This window comes from Phragmites australis, chromosome 5 (genome assembly GCF_958298935.1).
Source record: "Phragmites australis chromosome 5, lpPhrAust1.1, whole genome shotgun sequence".
Lineage (NCBI taxonomy): Eukaryota > Viridiplantae > Streptophyta > Magnoliopsida > Poales > Poaceae > Phragmites > Phragmites australis.
The window spans coordinates 38,948,024-38,968,439 of record NC_084925.1 but is presented as its reverse complement, the minus strand read 5'-3'; the positions used below and the strand labels follow the sequence as shown (position 1 = coordinate 38,968,439).

The 20,416-nt window shown below is 44.4% G+C and overlaps 3 protein-coding genes and 1 pseudogene across 4 annotated transcripts; all 4 read left to right on the top strand.

The window, feature by feature from the left end:
* The first annotated feature begins 1,503 nt into the window (after nucleotides 1-1,503).
* Nucleotides 1,504-2,965, top strand: LOC133919561 (peroxidase 5-like). Its single transcript, XM_062363986.1, has 2 exons — nucleotides 1,504-1,819; nucleotides 1,952-2,965. Exons 1-2 carry the CDS (start codon nucleotides 1,613-1,615, stop codon nucleotides 2,735-2,737), a joined length of 993 nt encoding a protein of 330 aa, XP_062219970.1. The 5' UTR covers nucleotides 1,504-1,612; the 3' UTR covers nucleotides 2,738-2,965.
* A 6,312-nt stretch (nucleotides 2,966-9,277) lies between these two features.
* LOC133919560 (histone acetyltransferase MCC1-like) lies at nucleotides 9,278-12,477 on the top strand. Of its 2 annotated transcripts, none has more exons than XM_062363985.1 (5): nucleotides 9,278-9,712; nucleotides 9,875-10,019; nucleotides 10,097-10,196; nucleotides 10,280-10,508; nucleotides 12,020-12,477. In XM_062363985.1, the coding sequence occupies exons 1-5, from the start codon at nucleotides 9,606-9,608 to the stop codon at nucleotides 12,222-12,224; spliced, it is 786 nt and encodes a 261-aa protein (XP_062219969.1). In that variant the 5' UTR covers nucleotides 9,278-9,605; the 3' UTR covers nucleotides 12,225-12,477. The 2 variants fall into 2 exon arrangements, with proteins under 2 accessions (XP_062219969.1, XP_062219968.1); XM_062363984.1 differs by having other exon boundaries at nucleotides 9,461-9,712; nucleotides 12,053-12,477.
* An 874-nt stretch (nucleotides 12,478-13,351) lies between these two features.
* Nucleotides 13,352-15,574, top strand: LOC133917675 (F-box/LRR-repeat protein At3g59190-like; annotated as a pseudogene).
* An 879-nt stretch (nucleotides 15,575-16,453) lies between these two features.
* Nucleotides 16,454-17,815, top strand: LOC133918047 (uncharacterized). Its single transcript, XM_062361817.1, has 2 exons — nucleotides 16,454-16,714; nucleotides 16,811-17,815. The coding sequence occupies exons 1-2, from the start codon at nucleotides 16,454-16,456 to the stop codon at nucleotides 17,813-17,815; spliced, it is 1,266 nt and encodes a 421-aa protein (XP_062217801.1).
* Nucleotides 17,816-20,416: the final 2,601 nt, after the last annotated feature.

Genomic DNA, 20,416 nt, shown 5'->3' with positions numbered 1-20,416 from the left:
GAAAACATATAGGTTATATTTGAATCTGCACAACTACAATTGGATGGTCAGACAATGAATCGTTTGATTATATACCAAGGTGTTTATATGGTTACAAGTGCATGTACGTGAGCTATATATGGGAATACATTTTGTAGATTATAAAAGTGCCTAACTAATGCTGGTTAATATGACAATGGATGGGGCAGCGCCATATAAGGAGATTGAGGCAATCAAGCGGGCGCCATATCAGGTGATTAATTGTTGCCATATCAGGAATAGTGCAGACGTGGTACGGTATATCAGGAGATAATTTTAACATAAACAGATACCCAAAATAATAATTTCTTTTGGTTCGCACAACCAAAAAATTATTCCACCTCCCATCTTCCTTCTTCCTGTCGCCATCCAAATGGTGGAGGGAGCCACTGATCTCAAGTTTGCGGCTGCATGCAGTGTCGAACGCCTCGCTCACCGCGTCGAACGGTGCCGTCGCCCCATCCCCGCCGTTGCCGCACGTGCTCGTCAGCGACGCCGCAAGGCTCGGCTCCAGCGACGGGTCCAAATCGCTGGTCGGGTCGATCCTACTGAGCCCGTTCTTGAAGGACGCGCAGTGCGCCAAGCCCAGTGTGTGCCCACCAGACAGGGCCGCCGGGAGCGCGACAATGTCGGCCATGTCGGAGCGGAAGCTGTCTCTCATAGCGGGCACGTCGTAATTGTGGCCGCTGGACATGAGACGGCGGACGGAGAAATTCGTGGCCCTCTCAATCGTCCCATCGACACTAACTATAAGTCCTGATCTGAATATCTATAGTGGTTTTACTAGGGATTGGAGGGGAGAAAAGGAAATAATCACTATTTAAATGCAAGCCTGGGCCTTTTCCGATTGTAGGAGTAAGCCTGGGCCTTTTTTAGTTTCAAAGTGAAAGGCGTGTTGATTTTTCAATGATGGGGGTAAACTTTCGGTGTTTTTCCAGTTGTGGAGTAGAATGCACGTTGATTTTTCGGTTATGAAAGTAAATTTTCTGTATGTTTTACATATAGTTGGTACTACAATTAGTGGTAAAAATAGTGCGTTGATGATTACAAAACGACACTCTTTTGTTAGCAGGGCAATATAAATTGTCTGCACTCCCTCTTACCAGTTCTTCGATCCTGCGCAAGGCTAGCTTTCGTTGCACGGATCCGTCCCTTTCTCACTGCAGCCGACGTATTCTACACAACATGCATGCACCAAACTTATTGATATAAATCCGTGGAAAAAAGGAAAAAATGCTGACGCGACACGGTCCATGCATGCGTATTATGAACACACGCTTCTTGCCGGATAATTAAACACCGGATTGGCTACTGGGTAAACGGATCGAGGCTACCTGGCTACTGCTCGGACCGGGTCTTCTTGACTGGGTACGCTATGATCATATAATGCACGCACAATTCCTCACTGCTACATCAATTCATGGGCCATACTGATGTTATTTAGACGTCTTGCGCATGTATAAATAGCGGTCCGTTGGCCATCGTCTCTCCTCATCCAAATAGCTAAAGACCTGTGAAGTTAAGAGCTGCAGTGCATCGGTCCAGCTAACTAGCTATCGATCAGTCCAGTGATCGACTGGTAGCAGTGAGCACGATGAGGTCGTGGTTAGTGTTTGCATGTGCTGTGCTGGTGGCCTCCTCGGTGGCGCGCGCGTCGCCGCCCCTGGAGGTTGGGTTCTACAAGCACACGTGCCCCCAGGCCGAGGACATCGTGCGCAACGCCGTCCGCCGCGCCGTCGCCAGGGACCCCGGCCTCGCCGCCGGCCTCATCAGGATGCACTTCCACGACTGCTTCGTCAGGGTAAGCAACTAGGCACGCACGCACACGCAGTTAGCACACCTCTCGCGCGCTTTGCGATTTCGCCAACGCAACATAATCAAATGTGTTGTTATGTCTAGTGATGCTAATGATGTGTACGCTTGTTGTATGCAGGGATGTGACGCGTCGGTCCTGATCGACTCGACGCCGGGGCACGAGGCGGAGAAGGACTCGCAGGCGAACAACACGAGCCTGCGTGGGTTCGAGGTCATCGACGAGGCCAAGGCCATCGTGGAGGCGCACTGCCCGCGCACGGTGTCCTGCGCCGATATCGTGGCCTTCGCGGCGCGCGACGGGGCATACCTCGCCGGCGGCATCGACTACCGCGTCCCCTCGGGCCGCCGCGATGGTCGCGTCTCTAACAAGCACGAGGTGCTCGACGACAATGTGCCGTCCCCGACCTTCACCGTGGGGGAGCTCGTGGAGAACTTCAGGCGCAAGGGGCTCTCGTCCGACGACATGGTGACGCTCTCCGGCGCGCACACCATCGGGCGGTCGCACTGCTCGTCGTTCACGCAGCGTTTGTACGACTTCGGCGGCGAGCCCGGACGGACGGACCCGTCCATCGACCCAGCGTACGCGGCGGACCTGAAGCGGCGGTGCCCGCCGTCGACGGGCGACATGGAAGACCTCACGACGGTGCCGCTCGACCTGAAGACGCCGGCCAGCTTTGACAACCAGTACTTCAAGAACGTGCTGGCGTACAAGGTGCCGTTCACCTCCGACCAGACGCTGCTCGACAGCCCCTGGACGGCAGGGATCGTCGCGTTCCACGCCGCCGTCGGTCAAGCTTGGGAGTCCAAGTTTGCCGCGGCGATGGTCAAGATGGGAGCCATCGAGGTGCTCACCGGCAACGAGGGGGAGATCAGGGAGAAGTGCTCCGTGGTGAACCACTACTAGTTGACTCTGCTACTGGGTCAAAGCACAATTTTACGACCAGGATTAGTCGTCGGCAACAAAACTGTACATTTAAGCTTGGGCTAAGGCGCGGGAGTGCATAATTTGGTGGAAGGCCGATAATGCGAGGCCCATCATCTGTCGGTGAGGCCCTCAATGTTGTGAAGGCCCATGTGAATGCGGGCCTATTTATGTTTATTCTTGATTATTTGTGTTTTTCTCTTCTGAGTACTTTGAATTGTTTTTATTTTTATATTTCTTAAATCAAAAATTGCAAAAATAAGTGTCTATTTCGAAAGATTGCACATCTAGACTCCTATAACTCGTTGGAAGGGCGACAAGAACATATCCCCCATCCAACGGGCAAAAGGTTTAAAATAAAAATTGATACATTCTATTACTCTCAAAATTAAAAACACTACTGAAATTTTCATTAAAAATTCTGATTTTTTTTTGTGGTGTAAAGGATATTATGATATAGCTCTCCAAAACTTTTAGACAAAACTATGATTTGTACAATAAGAAACAAAAAGGACAAATTGTACAAGTATTTGTTTGAGTTGAAATCTTTTGGAGAACTATACTATAGCATCCTCTACACCATAAGTTTTTTTTTCATAAATTTTCTGAAAGAGAAAAGATGCCGATAAGGCATTTCATTTTTCACGAACATTTTGCATTTTTGACCACATTGGCGGCGAGTAGAGTGCCACAATCCCATTCATCATTTTTGATCTACATAACCCAAAGCCCATAGCACTATTTTGATAGTATTTTGAATTTTGAAAGTACTGAAATGCTATATTTTTATTTTTATTGAAAGGGTGATGTGTTTCTTTTTTTTTATAAATGTATTGCCCATTGTAAGAGTGTTACGAGTCTAGATGTGTCATTTTTCAAAATAAACTTTTATTTTTGCAAGTTATCAATTTAAGAAATATAAAAATGAAAAAAGTGTGTGCATGCAAACTACACAGTGCATGAACAATCCATCTTATTAGTGTTGATCAAATCTTATCATGTTGCCATGGCCCACTTTATTGACACCTAAAACAGCCATTGGAGCTGGCTACTGCAGTGGCAAACTGGCAACTGAAGCTGGTCGTTTTGCGTCACAAAGCAGTTGCAGCTGATCACCAGATTTGGCTTGGGAGTCAGCCACCTCTTACTCATCCTTCCGAGTCCTGATCACGTTATCTTGGCCCTCATGATTAAGCCACCTCTTATTTTATTCATGTTCCAGTTTGGTTTGCATCTTCACTGATCAGACGGTCCACAAAATTCAAGATTTTATTTTCGTCTTAATCCGGACCGTTGATCTCCGATTAGAGGAATCCTCTCCGTTCGCTTGTGAGTTCATCGTCATAGTTGGTGAGCCACTCGTTGGTGGTGCACCACCAGGGAGTTCCCCGCGACGAAGGGGTGTCCAAGAAGCTCTTCCACACGGTGCCCCTCCTCCGTCAGTCCTTCTCCGGGCACCGCAGGACGAAGCCCCTGAACACAGCTGTTTTATGAAAGAAGATTTTTTTTCCTTATTCCAGTTCCTAATTTCATTTCAAAAAAATTATGATGTGTTTGAGGTAATCATAATTCTTGAGGTTTGGTGCTTATCGCACCTGGTACATCATGCACAAAATAGACCAACGAGTAGCAGTAGCAACTTGAAGAAAAAGGTATATAAGTCAGCAAAGCCAAACACAACATCCTAATTAGATAAGTTTTAAGGGAATTACCAGCGTTTTTACTGAGACAAATTCCACATTCATGTAGCTTTGCAGAAATATATCGTGAGACCTATTCGCACTGTAACTTTTTTTTATACACATATCTCTTGGTCTTCTTTAAGATATTTTGGGGGTGTGGAAAGGGAGCCGAACTCCCGTCCGCTTCCTGCACTATAGACTTTTACCACTGAGTTATCAGCCCGTCCGCAGTTATCTTGTAACTTTGCATCAAAGGAATAGTAGAACCAACGAGAAGTTTTCTTGCGATAGCACGTTCATATGCAACACCTGAAGTTTTATCAGGAGCTAATATTATGTTGTAATTCAAAGAAATGCAAGCCCACAAAGAGCTATTCAGCCAGTCCACCTATCTATACACTACTTCTTGCTCTGGCAGTTCAGTCCAAATCTCATCAACCACGGCACATAGGTACGGAATTTTTGGTTCATCCAGCCACTTGGCTGAGATAGTATAATAAGGAGCACATGTACTTGGATCCAACCGCAGCAGCAAACTTGTTAACATCACATGTGGCAAATGCTTTAAGCTGCAAGCATAAAAGAGCTCACCACCATCTTGGCTCCCAAGATTACCATATCGCCCCCATAAATGGCTTGTAGTGCCAACACCTGGACATCATGTCATCAGGGTTAAAAAACCGATGGTAACCGCTCAAAAATCACGATAACCGAACTTCTCAGTCCGGTTCGGTTTCAGAAACCGAACGGTAACCGAATTTGAATTCAAAAAATTCAAAAAAATAAATAAAAAATTTAAAAAAATCTTAAAAAACTAGACACAATTCTAAGACCTTCTGTGAAAAACATTTTCAAAAATAATATCGTTTGCATCATATTCTATAGGGAGGAAGTTTGAAAAAAATGAAAAAAAAATGAAGCGTGCGGCTCAGTTATTAACTCATGTTAAGGAAAAATTTAACATGCAAACACATATTTTTCTTGTGTAAAACATATTTTAAGAGGATCTTTAAAATTTATTTCACTTTATTTAGAGTTTTATTAATTTCTCTATAATTTTTACAAAGTTCACAAACATAAAGTGAATATGTTAAGAAACATCACTGTAATTAATTTTTTCATGTCTACTATTATTTTTTCTACGTAAATAATAGTATAAATAAGCTAATGAAAGTGGTTTCACTAATTTTTGAGGTGTGATGGGTCAATTATGAATTAATCTAGTCGCAACACATTTACACAATCATACATGTTACAATAACTAATTCATAAGTTCATGTATTTTTAAAAGACATAGGATCATATAAGAAGACTAACAAAATTAGTCTCATGATTTTTAGATTAGCAAAGAGTAAACTATGCATTTAACTTGGTTTAACAAATACAATTTCTCACAGAAAATTTTGAACTTTTTTATGAGTATAAATACTTTTATCATGTAGATCATGTTACAAGAAAACCAAAAAAATTTGTTTCACTTGATTTGAAGCTCAGATGAATTAGTTATTGATTTTACAAGATTGAGATAATTTTTGGGTTTTTTTTGTTGAATTTCACTGAAAATCGAGAAAACCGCTCGAAACATCGAGAAAACCGAGCGGTTAAAAAAACCGAGCGGTTACTAACAATACGAAAAATTCGAGAAAACCGCTCGATAAATCGCAAAAACCACTCGGTAACCGGACGGCTAAAATCGCAATTTTTTTCTTCCAAATTTCAAATTTTGCCAAATAAATTTTGTCAGATTTTTTTTGAATTTTCGACCAGTTACCGCAATAACCGCGAATTTTCGGTTATCGCTGGAGCTCGGTAACCGAGTTTCGGTCGGTAAGGTAAACCTTGCATGTCATATGCTACTGCATATTAGCAACAACAGTAGTTCACATAGCTATCATGTCAACGCAGTGGCTACTTAACATTGAATAAGTCTATCCTTCATTCTTTCTTCGTGGTAGATGAATAAATTCACCATCCTAACTCTCCAGTCCTAAATAAACGTGACACACTTCATCAATCTACAGCTTAGCAAAAAAAAAAAAAAAAACTGCAGATATCTCAATGGTACAGGAGGGTAATTCCACTGTAATCTCTAGCATATTTGAGTTCCTTGTCCAGACTACTAGGTACAACAATTACAGGGCATCCTGTATAGACCGTCGCACAAATTAATCTCTGCAACTCCAGAAAATTTTCACCCTAATCACGATACCCCATACTATTCACAGATTTCGTGACTGTGAAGCAGACAAACTCATAAGAGCAGCTCCAGCAGCTACACCATGCAGCTTGCCATCGTCAAATTTCACCATCCACCAAGAATCCCGTCTTACTAGCTCGGTAAAAATAGCGTCCCCTTTCTACTTAGCCATCGCTATTGTTTCTCCTCTCTTTTATAAATTGAAAAGGTAAACTTCTAAATCTCCTAAAATCATATTGATTTTTGTGCTTGTAGAATAAATAATAGGGAATCCATTTTAACTAGTTTCAACTAAAAATCTCTTACAAGTTTTAAATGAAATTCCCTAAATTTAACTACTGTTGTACTTCGCTTGAATTTTTAGGGCATAAATTTAATTCCCAAAAATTAAAAAAAATCATGAATATTAATCTAAACTGATGTACTAATTTCTAAATTTACCAAAAACTCTAAATTACATGGAGAAACTAGCTGTTAGGAATAAAATATAGGTAATAGGATATGAAGAGTGTGATTTGGACAGTTTGCTGAAATATACAGAAATATAGAGAGAATCTTTTAAAGTAGATAGCCAAATAAAAATATAAAGGATGAAATTTAGCTAGCCTGCTGAAAATACTATAAGCAATTGAACGGATGAAACATTACCTCGTCCTCGTGGAGCTGGTTGTTGGTCACCAACAGCTCCTTCGATAGCTCGTCCTACCCACGAGCCATCACGTCTAGCCACGCCGTCTCATCCTATGCCTCCCAGTATCCACCTTCATCTCTACCTTTCACCACCGACGGTGAGGACGAGGGCCCGCTAGAAAGTATTGCTTATGAGACAACTGGGTATTATTTTTGTACCGAGAAGTATAGTTTCATTAACAAAGTTTTGCTTACGAGACAACTGGGTGCCAAAAACAAGGCCAAAGGAAACTTAGTCCTAGATTCTGAAACATGTGCAAGGTCCCTAGTCTGACCAAAGCAAGATCCACAATAAAACAAAAACTAGACAGTCAGTCCTAGATTCAAAATCTAAAATTAGATGTGCACGTAGCACAAAGGTTGTGATCAGTCAAACGGGTCTTATGTTGCTACACCCTCACACCAGCTATGATTTCAGGATGTCAGTTTGCCACAGTCATGAAGCGATGACGTGCCATCAAAGGGCACCGCACAACCACTGTTACAGAATCCCCATCGTAAGGAGGTCGTGAACTTAATGTTCGTTGTTGGCTGCGAATAAAACTCTGTTATGTCACAGGATGGACAGGGCTCATCTCATTCTTCGCCTTATACCCCCTCTTCTCCTTCCACTCTCTTCTTCTCCTTTTTTAACAGACAAGTACGGGCTATTCTTTGTTTGGCTTGAGCGCCCCCCCCCCCTTGTAGATCCACCTTTGTTGTAGCCAGGTTTACAATATTTGGTGACGGTTCTCAAGGAAAAACTAATACACTTTTTTTTTTTGCCTTGGTATGTATGCCACCTCATTCCTTGGGTATATTAGAAAGCAATAATGGAAGAAAAAGGTACGAGTGTCCCTGGCAAAATAGATTAGTGGTTTATACTAGTGGCTACGAATACAAGTAGATATCCAATGGTAGTTGTGATCACTACTTAGTTCAATTTTTTAACTTAATTAGGTAGAAGTGAATCTTTAGTTTATTTTTCTAAGTTTTGAGTTAACCCAATGACCAAAATACAAAACTTATATTCGTACCAGTGGTTTAGGTCAACAATATGAAAAGAAACCATATGTTTTTAAATTGAGTAAGCAGACCGCATCATAGACCAAGTTTAAGTGCCTCCACGCCCTTTTTGAAACATGATATCTATGTCCTCGAGCTTCTATGAGTGTAGCGACTAAACTAGAATTTAAATGATGGTGATACTAAATACATACTATAAAGTAACATCAGTCTTAAAGTTTAATTTATCCTGGCATATATATTATTAAAATAAGATAATTACTACTAATTTTTTGATTTATCCTGATGCTAATGCACCACCTAGTTTTACCTAGCTTCACCTTTGTATGAGGGGACTAAATAGGTTTAAAAATCGGTTTACCTATCGTCCCGAACGACCTTGTTGCATCATAGTCTCTGTTTTGATCTTATGACATGGATTCAGTATTGCGAGCCATAATTCAACTTCCCGCACGATATGAATTTGAATTGGCTAGACTTGGATTGGAGCATTAAATATTTTTTTACATAGTCAGAAATTGTGATTTGAATACAAATTTTAAATCAGTTAGAGAAATCTCAAGAGTAAATTGGACCGGATAAAGCAATGCTCTGGAGAATGGCGCTGACCAAAGAAAAAGAAAGAGTGCCTATTTGGATTACGAATCCGGTCTCAGTATAGAGCATCTCTAACTATATATATTTTTTTATTTTATTGTCTTTTCGATTTTTTCTCTGTTTTTATTTTTTTATTTTCTCTTATTTTTAATAGCTTCCTTCGAGAGAAATTGTGAAAGAAAAGAAGAAAAATCGTTAGAATGTTAAAAAAAACGAAAATTTCTTTACAACAGGAATCTAGACTGTGAAAGGAATTGCTTGGGGGTTAGTCTTAGCTTCAGCTAATGACAGTATGACACCCAAATCCGATTAGCCTCCTGACCTCGCGTCCTCCCTCCTCCCTTCCTCGGTTCTTCCTTTCCACGTCCAGGTCGCTGCCGCTCGTGCACCACCTCATCCCCTCCCTCCCGCCCTCGCGATCCGGCCCTTCGCTGCCTCCCTTTCTTCCCCTTCCTCTCTATCCCACTCGCTGATTGGTCTCTGGCGCCGCGTCTCCTTCTCTCCCCTATTTCCTCGCGGCGGCGGCGCCACCGAGCCGGCTGCGATTCGCCGTGGCGCGCCTGACGCGCGCGGACGCGGCGGCACGCCTCGAAGCGCGGAGCCCTTGTGCCCGCAGGCGACGCGTCCCAGGCCTCCCGGCGAACAACCTGGTCGGTCGTCGCCGCTGCCGGAGCTTCTCATGTTGGACCCGAGATCCGAAATCTATCCCACCATAGAGTATCGCCCTATCCAACCCTCCGACCTCGAAGCTCTCGAGAAGATTCATCTCGCTCTCTTTCCCATAAGGTAGCTACAGAAAGCGAATGCTTCTCATGCTCGATTTTCTTGCTTCTACTGTTATGAATCACCTGGGAGTTTACTTACTCTTACCAATTCTGCGACCTGTTGACGAATATCCATTATTGGACCATTTGATCCTCTAATTCTTGTTTTGTTTGTTTTGTTCAGGTACGAGAGGGAGTTCTTCTTGAACGTTGTCAACGGCCATGGTATTGTTTCCTGGGGCGCTGTAGACATCAGCAGATCGGATGAGCGCAGGGACGAGATAATAGGTTTTGTAACCACAAGGATGATCGCCGCTAAAGATAGCGAGGTATACCATACTGGAGGTCCAGAAAATGGTATTCTCTAACTGGTGAGCTTGGTGGAGCTAATGATTTCAATCTGCAGATTGAAGACTTGTTTAGGTATAACAGTTCGCGCAAAGATCTAACACTTGTGTATATATTGACGCTCGGTGTAGTGGATAGCTACCGGAACCTCGGCATAGGTTTGTTACATTGTCTCCTCATCTTAGTTTAACAGTTTGTCGCTTGTGATGTTGTTAATCCTTATAAGAATTCTCACTTGCAGCGTCTTCACTGGTTCAAGAGGTGATTAAATATGCAGCAAGCATATCAAATTGCAGGGGTGTTTACTTGCATGTCATTTCATATAACCAGCCTGCTATCAGCTTTTACAAGAAGATGCTATTTAAGCTAGTCAGAAGACTTCCAATGTTTTACTACATAAGAGGACAACATTATGACTCATACTTATTTGTTTACTATGTCAATGGGGGTCGTTCACCTTGCTCGCCTCTGTAAGTATTCTCTTTTGCTTTGTATGAGAACCATGCAGTTTTATGTTTAGTAATTATCCATCGCTATGTTTCACTCTGTTTTTTTTTTCTGTCTGCAATGCTCAAGTCATTTGCTAGGGTAATATGCAACTCGAGTGCCCCATGAAGTCCTTCTTAGTTCTTGTGATTAATTGTGTGAACTCTGCAGTGTGCTTGATTTTGTGGTTAGCTTCAGAACTGTTAATGTCCAACCTGACCCTGGCCATGGACACCTACGGACCTGGATCTGTCCCACATGGTAGAGCCTTTAGATGTTGCACTTGCACCTCTTCTAAGCATTTGTCTTTGTGAAATCAATTGTATCAGGTCCTTTTATTTCTCATCTTGTCCAAGTTCCATATATGTGTTACTGGCTTCCTGCAATGCTAAATTTAGAAGGATGTAACTCTTGATTATTCAGATAACTGAGATTCTTCAAGTCCTTTACCCGGAACAATCTGAATCTAATCTAGAATAGCAAATGTATAAACCTTATATACTCATGTGCCAACGCCGTTCTGACCAATCAACTAAGGAAACAGTCTTCTAGAATGCATTCTTGGGTGTATCCTTGGTCAGTGTTGTCTTGTCCCTCCTTATGCAGCCTTTGTTCGTACTGTATTCTCATGATTATTGAATCATCCTTGGGTGCATCCTTAGTTATTTAAATGATGTGAACTTTCGGTAAGGTAACCTTCCATTGCTTCCATAAAACATTTTGAATGAATGATGGGAAAGGATGAGCTAAGTTTGAGTCAAATATTACATGACTTACAAGGTTGCAACGTAAACTAGTTTACTATGCTGCTAATCCAAATGTCAAAATGCTTCCAATTCCTTCCCAATTCCCAGTGAGCTATGTCTTATGATGCAATAAATGTGCTTAACGAGTGATGTGAACTGTCGAACAATATTTGGTTCTCAGTATCTCAAAGTGGCATCAACTTCGGTGTCATTGTGTGAACATAAGGTACTTCAAAGTCTCAACACTAACTAATTAACATAAAACAAGATCATCGAATGGCTGGTGTTTATAAATAATACTTATGAGAATGATCAAGTAGGGCTTCAATTTGGTGGCCAGTAACACTCTTAGTTGTTGTGGATTGCAACTTGAACCATAGCTATTTATTCTAATGTCCTTTAGGCGTTAAGTTTTTGATAATTTTATTTTTCAAAAATAGGGTTTATGCTATGATAATGTCTGCAAGGCATGTCTTCTGTGCATGAGTTCCTACTTTACAGATTCACTGCATAAAAGAAGAGCATCGATTTCATTGGATTTCAATCCCGTCCTTTTTTAATTCATATCTTGGTTTATTGCACCAATCAAATGCATCCTATCATAATAGAAGTACATTACTTCTGAAACTTGTGATCCGAAGAGCGGTTGAACTTCAAATCTACTATTGTCAAATCATCTCATGGTCCTAGGAAGATTATCATTGTGTCAAATTATAATGCTATTAATAACGCATGGCAATCTTGTGCAGGGAGATTGTAACTTCATTTGTTGTTGACTTCAGGGCTTTCCTAAAGATGCTGGTTGCCAAGTTCTGGACCAAAGAGGACCATTGTAATCCGAGATGGGCCAGATGTAAGGAATCGACCACCAGATGTAAGGAATCGACCACCCTCTTGGCACCACAGAACAATAAGCGGATCATCAGTGGTGATGATACCAGATGTCATGTCTAATTTTAGGTGCTGCGGCGATGTTCTCTTGTTTTTTTTTTTTTTTTGTGTGGAAACCTGAGTTTGTTGAAAACTTTCGCCTGCGATGTTGTACACTTCTGATACAAGTACATAATTTCTCAATAGTTATAGTCACATTCATTGTAAAGAGAGGGAAAGGAGAAATTGAACGTCGTCTGCTTCTGGGAACGTTGGATAGTAGTGTGCAATGTTGAAATGTTGTGTTGATTGAACTGAAGCAATCTTTTTGGGTGTACCGCATATCAGACGCATCAGCAGTAACTATAAATGAAGTTAAATTTGATCGATTGACTTGAACAGAGCAAGATACACATTGCTCCAAAGGATGAAGTGGAAGCGTGAAGGAAAGACTGAAAAAACTATAAAAATATATCAATTGCCTCATGAATCGAAGGCGTTAATGCATGTCAGGAAATTACTTCAGCTATAAGCAACGGCAACTTTTACCCTGTGCCGCCACGATCTGTCAGAATCTTCCGCGCGACCGCCACAAAGCCTTGCGCGGCCTGCAAACTATCGAGAACCGTTGTTATTAGGTGTAGCTGAACGATCTTTTAAGAGAAAAATAGTAAATAAGATATAATATAGGATAAAACTGTTTATTCTTTATTCTATGTGTTTATATATATAGTGTTAAAAACTTTTTTTATAAAATTAAATCTTCCAAAAGATTCAGATGGGCTTATATCTGGTAGCAAACTTTAGATTTGCTAACACTCGTTTTTGAGCATTTCTCGTGAAAAGTATAAGGATAATTACAAAGAAACCACTACTCCTGTTATTGCAAGTTTGCAACTAGAAAATTGCAAAAATGACTCGAGTGATATCCTTGCAAAAAATAAAAAATCAAAGAGGTATTTGCAAATGCTTCAAAAGTATGTCTCGTTAGAACTTCCGAAAAACTCAATGAAAAAAAATTAGGATAAAGAATCCCTAGTCCGCGACATAATTATATAAATTGCCTTGTTATAATTATATAAATTGCCTTGTTACTTTAACATAAAAAACTTTAGAAAAACTCACCTTTTCTCGACGCTTTAAGCCGGAACATACATATTCATCCACAGGAAGCCTTTTCTTGACGCAGCCGCCGCCAGCCAGTTCTCATGGTGCCGCTGGTCTCCGTACGCCTCCTTCACCGCGCGCCGTAGTCCGATGCTACCAGATCCGGCCACGAAAACAGCTACAGAAGCAAGATCTGGGAGTAAGACATTCAATTTGTTTGGGAGGGAGAGAAATCCAGCGGGAATTTTGCTCTTGCTGAAGACGGAGGGAAGAAAGAGAGAGAGAGAGGATTTTCCTCGTACGAATAAAACGGATGGTTGATAAAAAGGAGTGGTATTTTACTTTAAGTTGCAGCCTGGAGAGTTCATGCTTTTTTCTCATGTGAGACCCCTTTTTTCTTTTTGCTGGCTTCACTGGCACATTGTGGAAAGCCTTACCTTCCAGTTCCGGAAGGGCTGCCCGCCTGCCCCGATCGTGGAGTCGAGAGCCGGCGCGCGGGGCAGGGAGAGGCGGAGCCATGCGCACCACGCATCTCATCCCCAACCACGCCGCGGGGCTCACCTACGCGCAATTCTACGCCACCCGCGAGGACTACGGCGGCGGCGGAGGCGGTGGCATCGACCCGTTCGAGGGGTTCCGGGACGCGGTGCTGGGGCTGATCGTGTCGAAGCTGCCCTTCAGGTCCGCGGTGGCGGCCTCCTCAATCTCGCGCCGGTGGCGCGGCGCGGTGGCTGCCGCGCCCGCGCTGGACCTCGACTTCGCCGCGGCGTTCCCGGCCGCGCCACGCCGCAGGGCAGCGTTTGCGGCCGCTGCCACCGCCGCGCTCGCGCGCTCGCCGCACCACCCGCTCCGCCGCCTCCGACTCGCACTCGAGGGACTCTTCGACCATGCATTCGCCGCCTCCGCGGCCGTCCACCTCGCCTCGTGGCTCGCCGCCGCCGCGGCGCGCGGTGTCGAGCGGTTAGAGCTCCACCTCCACTTGCCCCGCTCCCGCCTTGCCGTCTTCCCGCCCTCACTCTTAGCCTGCACCAACCTCACGTCCCTGACCCTTCGCCTTGACCACTACGCTCTTCCGCTCCCTAGTCCCTTCGCTCACCCTATTCACCCGCCTATCCCGCCTCCACCTCGCCTCTGTTTCTCTCACTGGGGATGATGCCTTCTTTGAAGACGTCTTCTCGCACTGCACGGAGCTCCGCAACCTGATCCTTGAACAATGCCGCATCGGTGCACTCCGCCTTGCCGGTCCATCGAGGCTCTGCTCGCTCGCTGTCACGGACTGTTCTTGGACGCAGGAGTCGTCTTTTGCCGTCTCTGAGATGCAGGAGTTGCGCGCTCTCCACTACTCAGGTGCAATGGCAACCAGGCACACTATCGATGGCGCCGCTTCTTTGGACGAAGTCCTTCTTGCCATCGAGAAGCCAGAGGTCAAGCTCCCGACGTCTACTCTTAGAGAGCTTCTTACTTTGGCATGCAATGTACGGATCCTCTTTCTTTCACCCTGGTGCATCGAGGTATACCGTATATCTCACACACTCTTGATCTGGTGTAGTAATTTAGTGTTTGATGAATCTAAATTGTTGGATTGCGAATAATTTGAAGCAGTTTGCACGTCCTGAGGAGTGCTCGAAGGTGCGGTTAGACAAGGTCAGGCGATTGGCATGCATAATAGAGAGGAGGGAAGAAGGTGCTTTATCCATTGCACCATTGCTCTCAAATTGCCCTAATGTGGAAGATCTCTCCGTGTCTGTCGTGGTGAGATATGCTTTTTTTTTTTCTGATCACTGCTCTGCTAACTCTGTTGAACTGTAACGGTAAACCGATGCTATTTGCTGTTGCAGCCATCGCAGTGCAAACGGAGACGGTGTAGTGACGATGGAGAGTGTCGTGGTGTGCTGCGTGGCAAGGGGGTGATGATGAAGAATCTCAAGGGGGTCAGGATGGAGCACATTGATGAGAGCAAAGTGGGTTTGAACTGGTGAAGATCCTGCTCAAGAATGCGCCGACGTTGGAGATGATAACAATTGTGCCTTCCATGGATGGTCTTGAGCAGGCCAAGTTTAGACGCAGGGTTTTGAGGCTTGGGAAGATCTCTCGTAATGCCAGCATCCAGTTTTGCACACCTGGATGATGAGATGATTATGTGCAGTCCATTAACGAAGCCCCATGTGCAGTCCTGAAAGAAAGAAATCGCTTGCCTATGATCCTTGAGGTTCTTTCAGTCTTGTTCTGATTACTTTTAACTTGATATATAGCTGCTAACTATTGTTAAATTGATTACATAATTATTAGAGTCATTATCAAGATCTATTTAGCTTGACAATCATGAACTTCCAACTCTTTGGTTACTTTCACTTAAACAGAAAGTTTATCTTTGTTTGATACCAATTATAAGATTTACTAGCCAATCAACCCGTGCGCCTACACGGACTAGCAATGTAAAGGATTGACATATTGTTTGAGATTGTGTTTTAATTTATTTTTTATGTTGAAAGCATGGTTACACTGAGAATATATCAAATTCTTAATTTTCATTTGTATGGTCTGCAAATAGAAAAATAACTATTTTCTGAAATACTGGAAATTCCTCTTGGTATGAACTGTGCACATAGTTATTTAACAGTTTGAGAAATGATATAAAATGGTAAATTATCACATGGAGTGATTTTTCTATTCCCTTTTTTTTGCTTGTTCCTTACTTGAACATGGTATCTCATATACATATTGACCAATACGTTGTATAATCAGTAGTTTATAAATACAGTAGTAAGAAACAACTTCGTACATACATGAAGATTAGTTTATAATTTTGTATTTGATAAGGCCATCTCCAACAGAATCCTTAAAATTTCATCCTCTAAAATACTATTACAGCATCCCCTATCACTATTGCAGCATCCCTCATTCCCTTCATCTCCAACAGAATCTCATTTATTTCATCCTCTATCTTCTCTTTCCTATTTTGCAATATACTGAGCATCGGACCGACATAACAGGCGACGTAGCATCCTGTTGCACTGGTTTCTTGCAACATAAATTTTGGTGTCTTGCAGTAGAAGGAATCGTGCGAAGCAAGGATGAAGCAAGCTTGCGGCCGAAGCCTCCGACGAAGTGGCTTGAAAGGGAAGGAGCACAAGTGTCTTCTCTTGGAAGGTTCGGCCGGGCAATATATATAGGTGCAAGAGGGGCTCTCATTTGCAAGCCACGAAATGGAGCCTCGTGCTACATGGAAGCAGTACATGAGAGAGTTATGCTTCTCCACCGATTCGTCCGATGAGGAAGATGAGTTGGTCCTAGCGACGCTTGCCGCATGGCATGCCGACGTCGAAGCTTCGGCCAGAGGGTCGTGGGGCGGCTCCGTCCCCGGGCACCGGCGCATCCGTAGGAATCGTCAGGAGGGACACAATCGATTGTACAACGACTACTTTGCTGAGTCCGCAGTGTACCCCGACTACATTTTGTCGGCGCAGGTAACACTATCCGTTGGTGTACGTAAGGACGATTTATGAACTACTACTGATCCATTGCCGTGCAGGTTCAGGATGAATCGCGATTTGTACTGCAAGATTGTGAGGGAGGTGGAGGACCATGACCTGTGGTTCAAGCAAAGGAGGAACGCTGCCGGAGAGCTTGGGCTGTCACCCCTGCAAAAAGTAACTGCCGCTTTCCGTATGTTAGCTTACGATGCTCCTGCAGATTCTCTCGACGAGTGCCTCCGGCTAGGGGAGAGCACCATCATCGAGAGCATGCGGCGTTTCGTGCGGGCCATTGTCGAGGTGTTCGGTGACGAGTACCTCCGGGCGCCGAACGAGGAGGACACTGCTCGATTGCTGGATATGAACCAGCGTCGAGGGTTCCCCGGGATGCTTGGAAGCATCGATTGCATGCACTGGAGGTGGAAGAACTGTCCCACAGCGTGGTCCGGTTCATTCAGGGGCCATGTCAATGCACCGACTATCATTCTAGAGGCTGTGGCATCGCAGGACCTATGGATTTGGCATGCCTTCTTCGGGATGCCAGGTTCATTGAACGACATCAATGTGCTGCACCGGTCTCATCTCCTTGACAACCTTGCTGGGGGAGTAGCACCCAAGGTACAGTACTCTATTAATGGCCACCATTACACGATGGGGTACTATCTTGCAGACGGGATCTACCCAGAGTGGGCGACATTTGTGAAACCCATACCAGCTCCAGTAGGCCCGAAGCATCAACACTTCGTGGTGCAGCAGGCGGCTGCACGAAAGGATGTTGAGCGGGCATTTGGAGTGTTGCAGTCCAGGTTTCCCATAGTCCGTGGAGCGGCGAGGTTGTGGGATCAAGAAACCCTCAGCGACGTAATGACAGCGTGTATCATCATGCATAACATGATAATCGAGGATGAGAGAACGGACGGGGCTCTCGAATACGTCTACGAGGGTTCGGGCGAGGACACGGTGCTGTCTCACGAACCAACCCCCCCGCTTGAAGCATTTGTGGAAAGGTACGGGCAAATTAGAAGCCGACCAACGCATCATCAACTCCGTGACGACATTGTGGAGCACCTGTGGCAGATGGAAGGAGGTCAATAGACCTCATGTTCTTAAATAAATGTACTATCGTGTCACATTACATCGTGTTAAAATATATGTCTAGGCATTGTAGATTCTAATGTGGCCTTCCATGGTTCCATTATGTCGCTTCCATGGCTTCATTGTGTCCTAGTGAACTTTCAGCCACACTAAATATCATGAAATATTTGGGGTTTCTCATTTGCCAAGTGAACAACAAATGATTTTAGTTTGTTCCTGAAACAACTCAGTGGGGTTTCCACACGACCAATTATGATGCAAACGCCCAATGCTGGCAAGTATTTCACATAAAGATTCCTACCACTGATGCATCTCGATGGGAGCAGTAAAAGATGTGCTTGCTCAATAGGTGGCAAAGAGAACAAGCAGGTGCGGTGGACCAGAGCAAGAGCACCCAGAAAGCCAATCTTTTGCGCCCCCTGCGACCTCTTCCCATACCAGGAAAGTGCACTAAAAATTCATGAATTATCTTGCAACGGCGAAATGAAATGGCAGCACAGGAGGTCCAGCAGGAGGAGAATTCAATAATCCGAGCCAATCGGCCACAATCTATTCTAAGTTCATTGTCCAGGATACAGTACCATATATTCTAAAAACCTGCATACTGAAACATGGACATAATACAAATTGTAGCAGGTCCATGCTATTGAACACACAATAACAAAAATTCTGTTTGCTTAACAAGTACCAGGCAGTAAAGGAAAAGTCTGTTTGCATAAAAAGTACCATACCCACTTCCATCCCTAAAGGAAAATTCTGTTTGCATGAAAAGTAAATACAGTGAAGGATACATTGTTTGCAAAGATGGGCAACAAAACTCAGGGGGGCAGATTCAGCTCGGCGAGCTGCTATTATGCTTCGGCGTAGGCTCTTGTAATATGCCTGCTGGTCCTCGTCCATTTGCGAAATGTCCATGCTCATGATCTCCCTCTCCTCCCTGATTTTTTGCCTCTCCTCCTTGACCTTTTCCAGTTGCACACGCTCCACCTCAAGGCGCAACCTCTGCTCCTCAATTCTCAACATCTCTGCAAAGCGATCAGCGCGTTCCTTCTCAAGTTTCTCCTTCACCGCAATTTGCCTGTCAAACATCTCAAGCACTGGTTTTGTGACCGATGTTGATGAAGCCGAACCGCGAGCGAGGTCCCTTGCCTTGTTGCGGCCTGCTGGCCGATTCTGCCGGCTGCTCCCGCTGGTATGCGTTGCCGTCGCACCTTCACCTTCGATGCATCCAGGGGAGGTCTCTCCCTCCTGTGTTGATACCGGGGTTCCCTGTGCCGCGGTCTTCTGCTTCTTGCGAGACGACTCTGATTGCCATTTAGGATGGTGGCGTAACTCGACCCAGCAGGGCATCAATGTGAACTCCCTTTTCTCAATTGCCTGGAACATCTGACATGCAGCAGCAATCTGAAATTGGCCGACATCAGATTTAATGCCACAGTAAATATCATGAATTGAAACTACACATTTGCATTTAATGATGCTTACTGTGTCGGCCTCTGTCATCCCACTCCTCCTATTACGAAGGGCTTTAGCATAGTGGCTGCAGAATCGCTGCACCATGCCGTTGACGAAGGTCCACCTACCCTGAAGAGACTTCTTGTTCCGAGTGGTAGGGAAGTCCTTGTGCTCGTGGTAAAATGTCTCGATCATCTGCCAGAAAGCACCCATACTCTGGTTGGTCCACACCACTGGATCCATACTCACGTTAAGCCACGACTTGACAAGAAGAAGGTCCTCCTGGATCGTGTAACTGCATCCACGACCACATGCCGCTGGCAACTCATTCTGTCCTTCCGGCGCCTGTTCTTGGGACGTAGGAAGCTGCGTCCCGAAGAAGTCATCCTGAGTGGGCGGCACAACATCATCCCACGGAATGTCATCTTCATCACCCCGAAGAAATGGGGCATACTCCATACTGCTCCTGAAATATGTGACAAAGGCTATGAAATACATGAACCAAGCACTTTATTCGACAAAGACAGTAGACAAAGACAGTAAGCAACATATGGTTTGGTTATATCAGTACAACACATGAACTCAACAATCCAGTACACAACACTACGTTTATTACCACTGCAGCAAAGCAAATTACATAAAGCAATTTACTGCAGACGCCACGACCTATCGGATTCTACTGACATAGAGTCCGCTGAATCTCCACACAACAGCTCATCGGCGCTCCAATCCACAGGAACAATGTCGTTGCAGTCGACATCCTGTGAACCGGACCCTTCCTCGAGCAAAGTGATGGTGTCGGACACTTCCTTGCGGCCATCACCTGTCTGCAGCGCATCTTCCACTTGGAACACGAGCATCTCCAATTCCCCAGCAATGTTCTCGACCTGAAGGAGAGCTCGGTTCAGGTCCACATCGGCGGGGGTGCCCTCCGTACTCAAGTTTTCTTTCACGACGTTCTTCAGTTCTGCCGCCATTTGTTCGACGTGGTCCTGCATTTTTGAGACAAGGGCGGCAAGCGAAGCGGCGTCCATCTACAACCAATGAGATCGATGGCTAAACTGAGAATCTTTTACCTACCAATCATGCATGAATTCTGTACATGTACCTCATGTATCTTTGCATACAGTTGCAGTAAAATAGCAG

What these genes read in the sequence shown, in the direction of transcription:
- LOC133919560 (XM_062363985.1), top strand. Translation starts at nt 9,606, where the DNA reads ATGTTGGACCCGAGATCCGAAATCTATCCCACCATAGAGTATCGCCCT. An exon ending in CTCGCTCTCTTTCCCATAAG is followed by an intron (nt 9,713 to 9,874) that starts GTAGCTACAGAA and finishes TGTTTTGTTCAG; the next exon opens with GTACGAGAGGGAGTTCTTCT. An exon ending in TCGCCGCTAAAGATAGCGAG is followed by an intron (nt 10,020 to 10,096) that starts GTATACCATACT and finishes TTCAATCTGCAG; the next exon opens with ATTGAAGACTTGTTTAGGTA.
- LOC133919561 (XM_062363986.1), top strand. Translation starts at nt 1,613, where the DNA reads ATGAGGTCGTGGTTAGTGTTTGCATGTGCTGTGCTGGTGGCCTCCTCG. An exon ending in TCCACGACTGCTTCGTCAGG is followed by an intron (nt 1,820 to 1,951) that starts GTAAGCAACTAG and finishes TGTTGTATGCAG; the next exon opens with GGATGTGACGCGTCGGTCCT.
- LOC133918047 (XM_062361817.1), top strand. Translation starts at nt 16,454, where the DNA reads ATGGAGCCTCGTGCTACATGGAAGCAGTACATGAGAGAGTTATGCTTC. An exon ending in ACTACATTTTGTCGGCGCAG is followed by an intron (nt 16,715 to 16,810) that starts GTAACACTATCC and finishes TTGTACTGCAAG; the next exon opens with ATTGTGAGGGAGGTGGAGGA.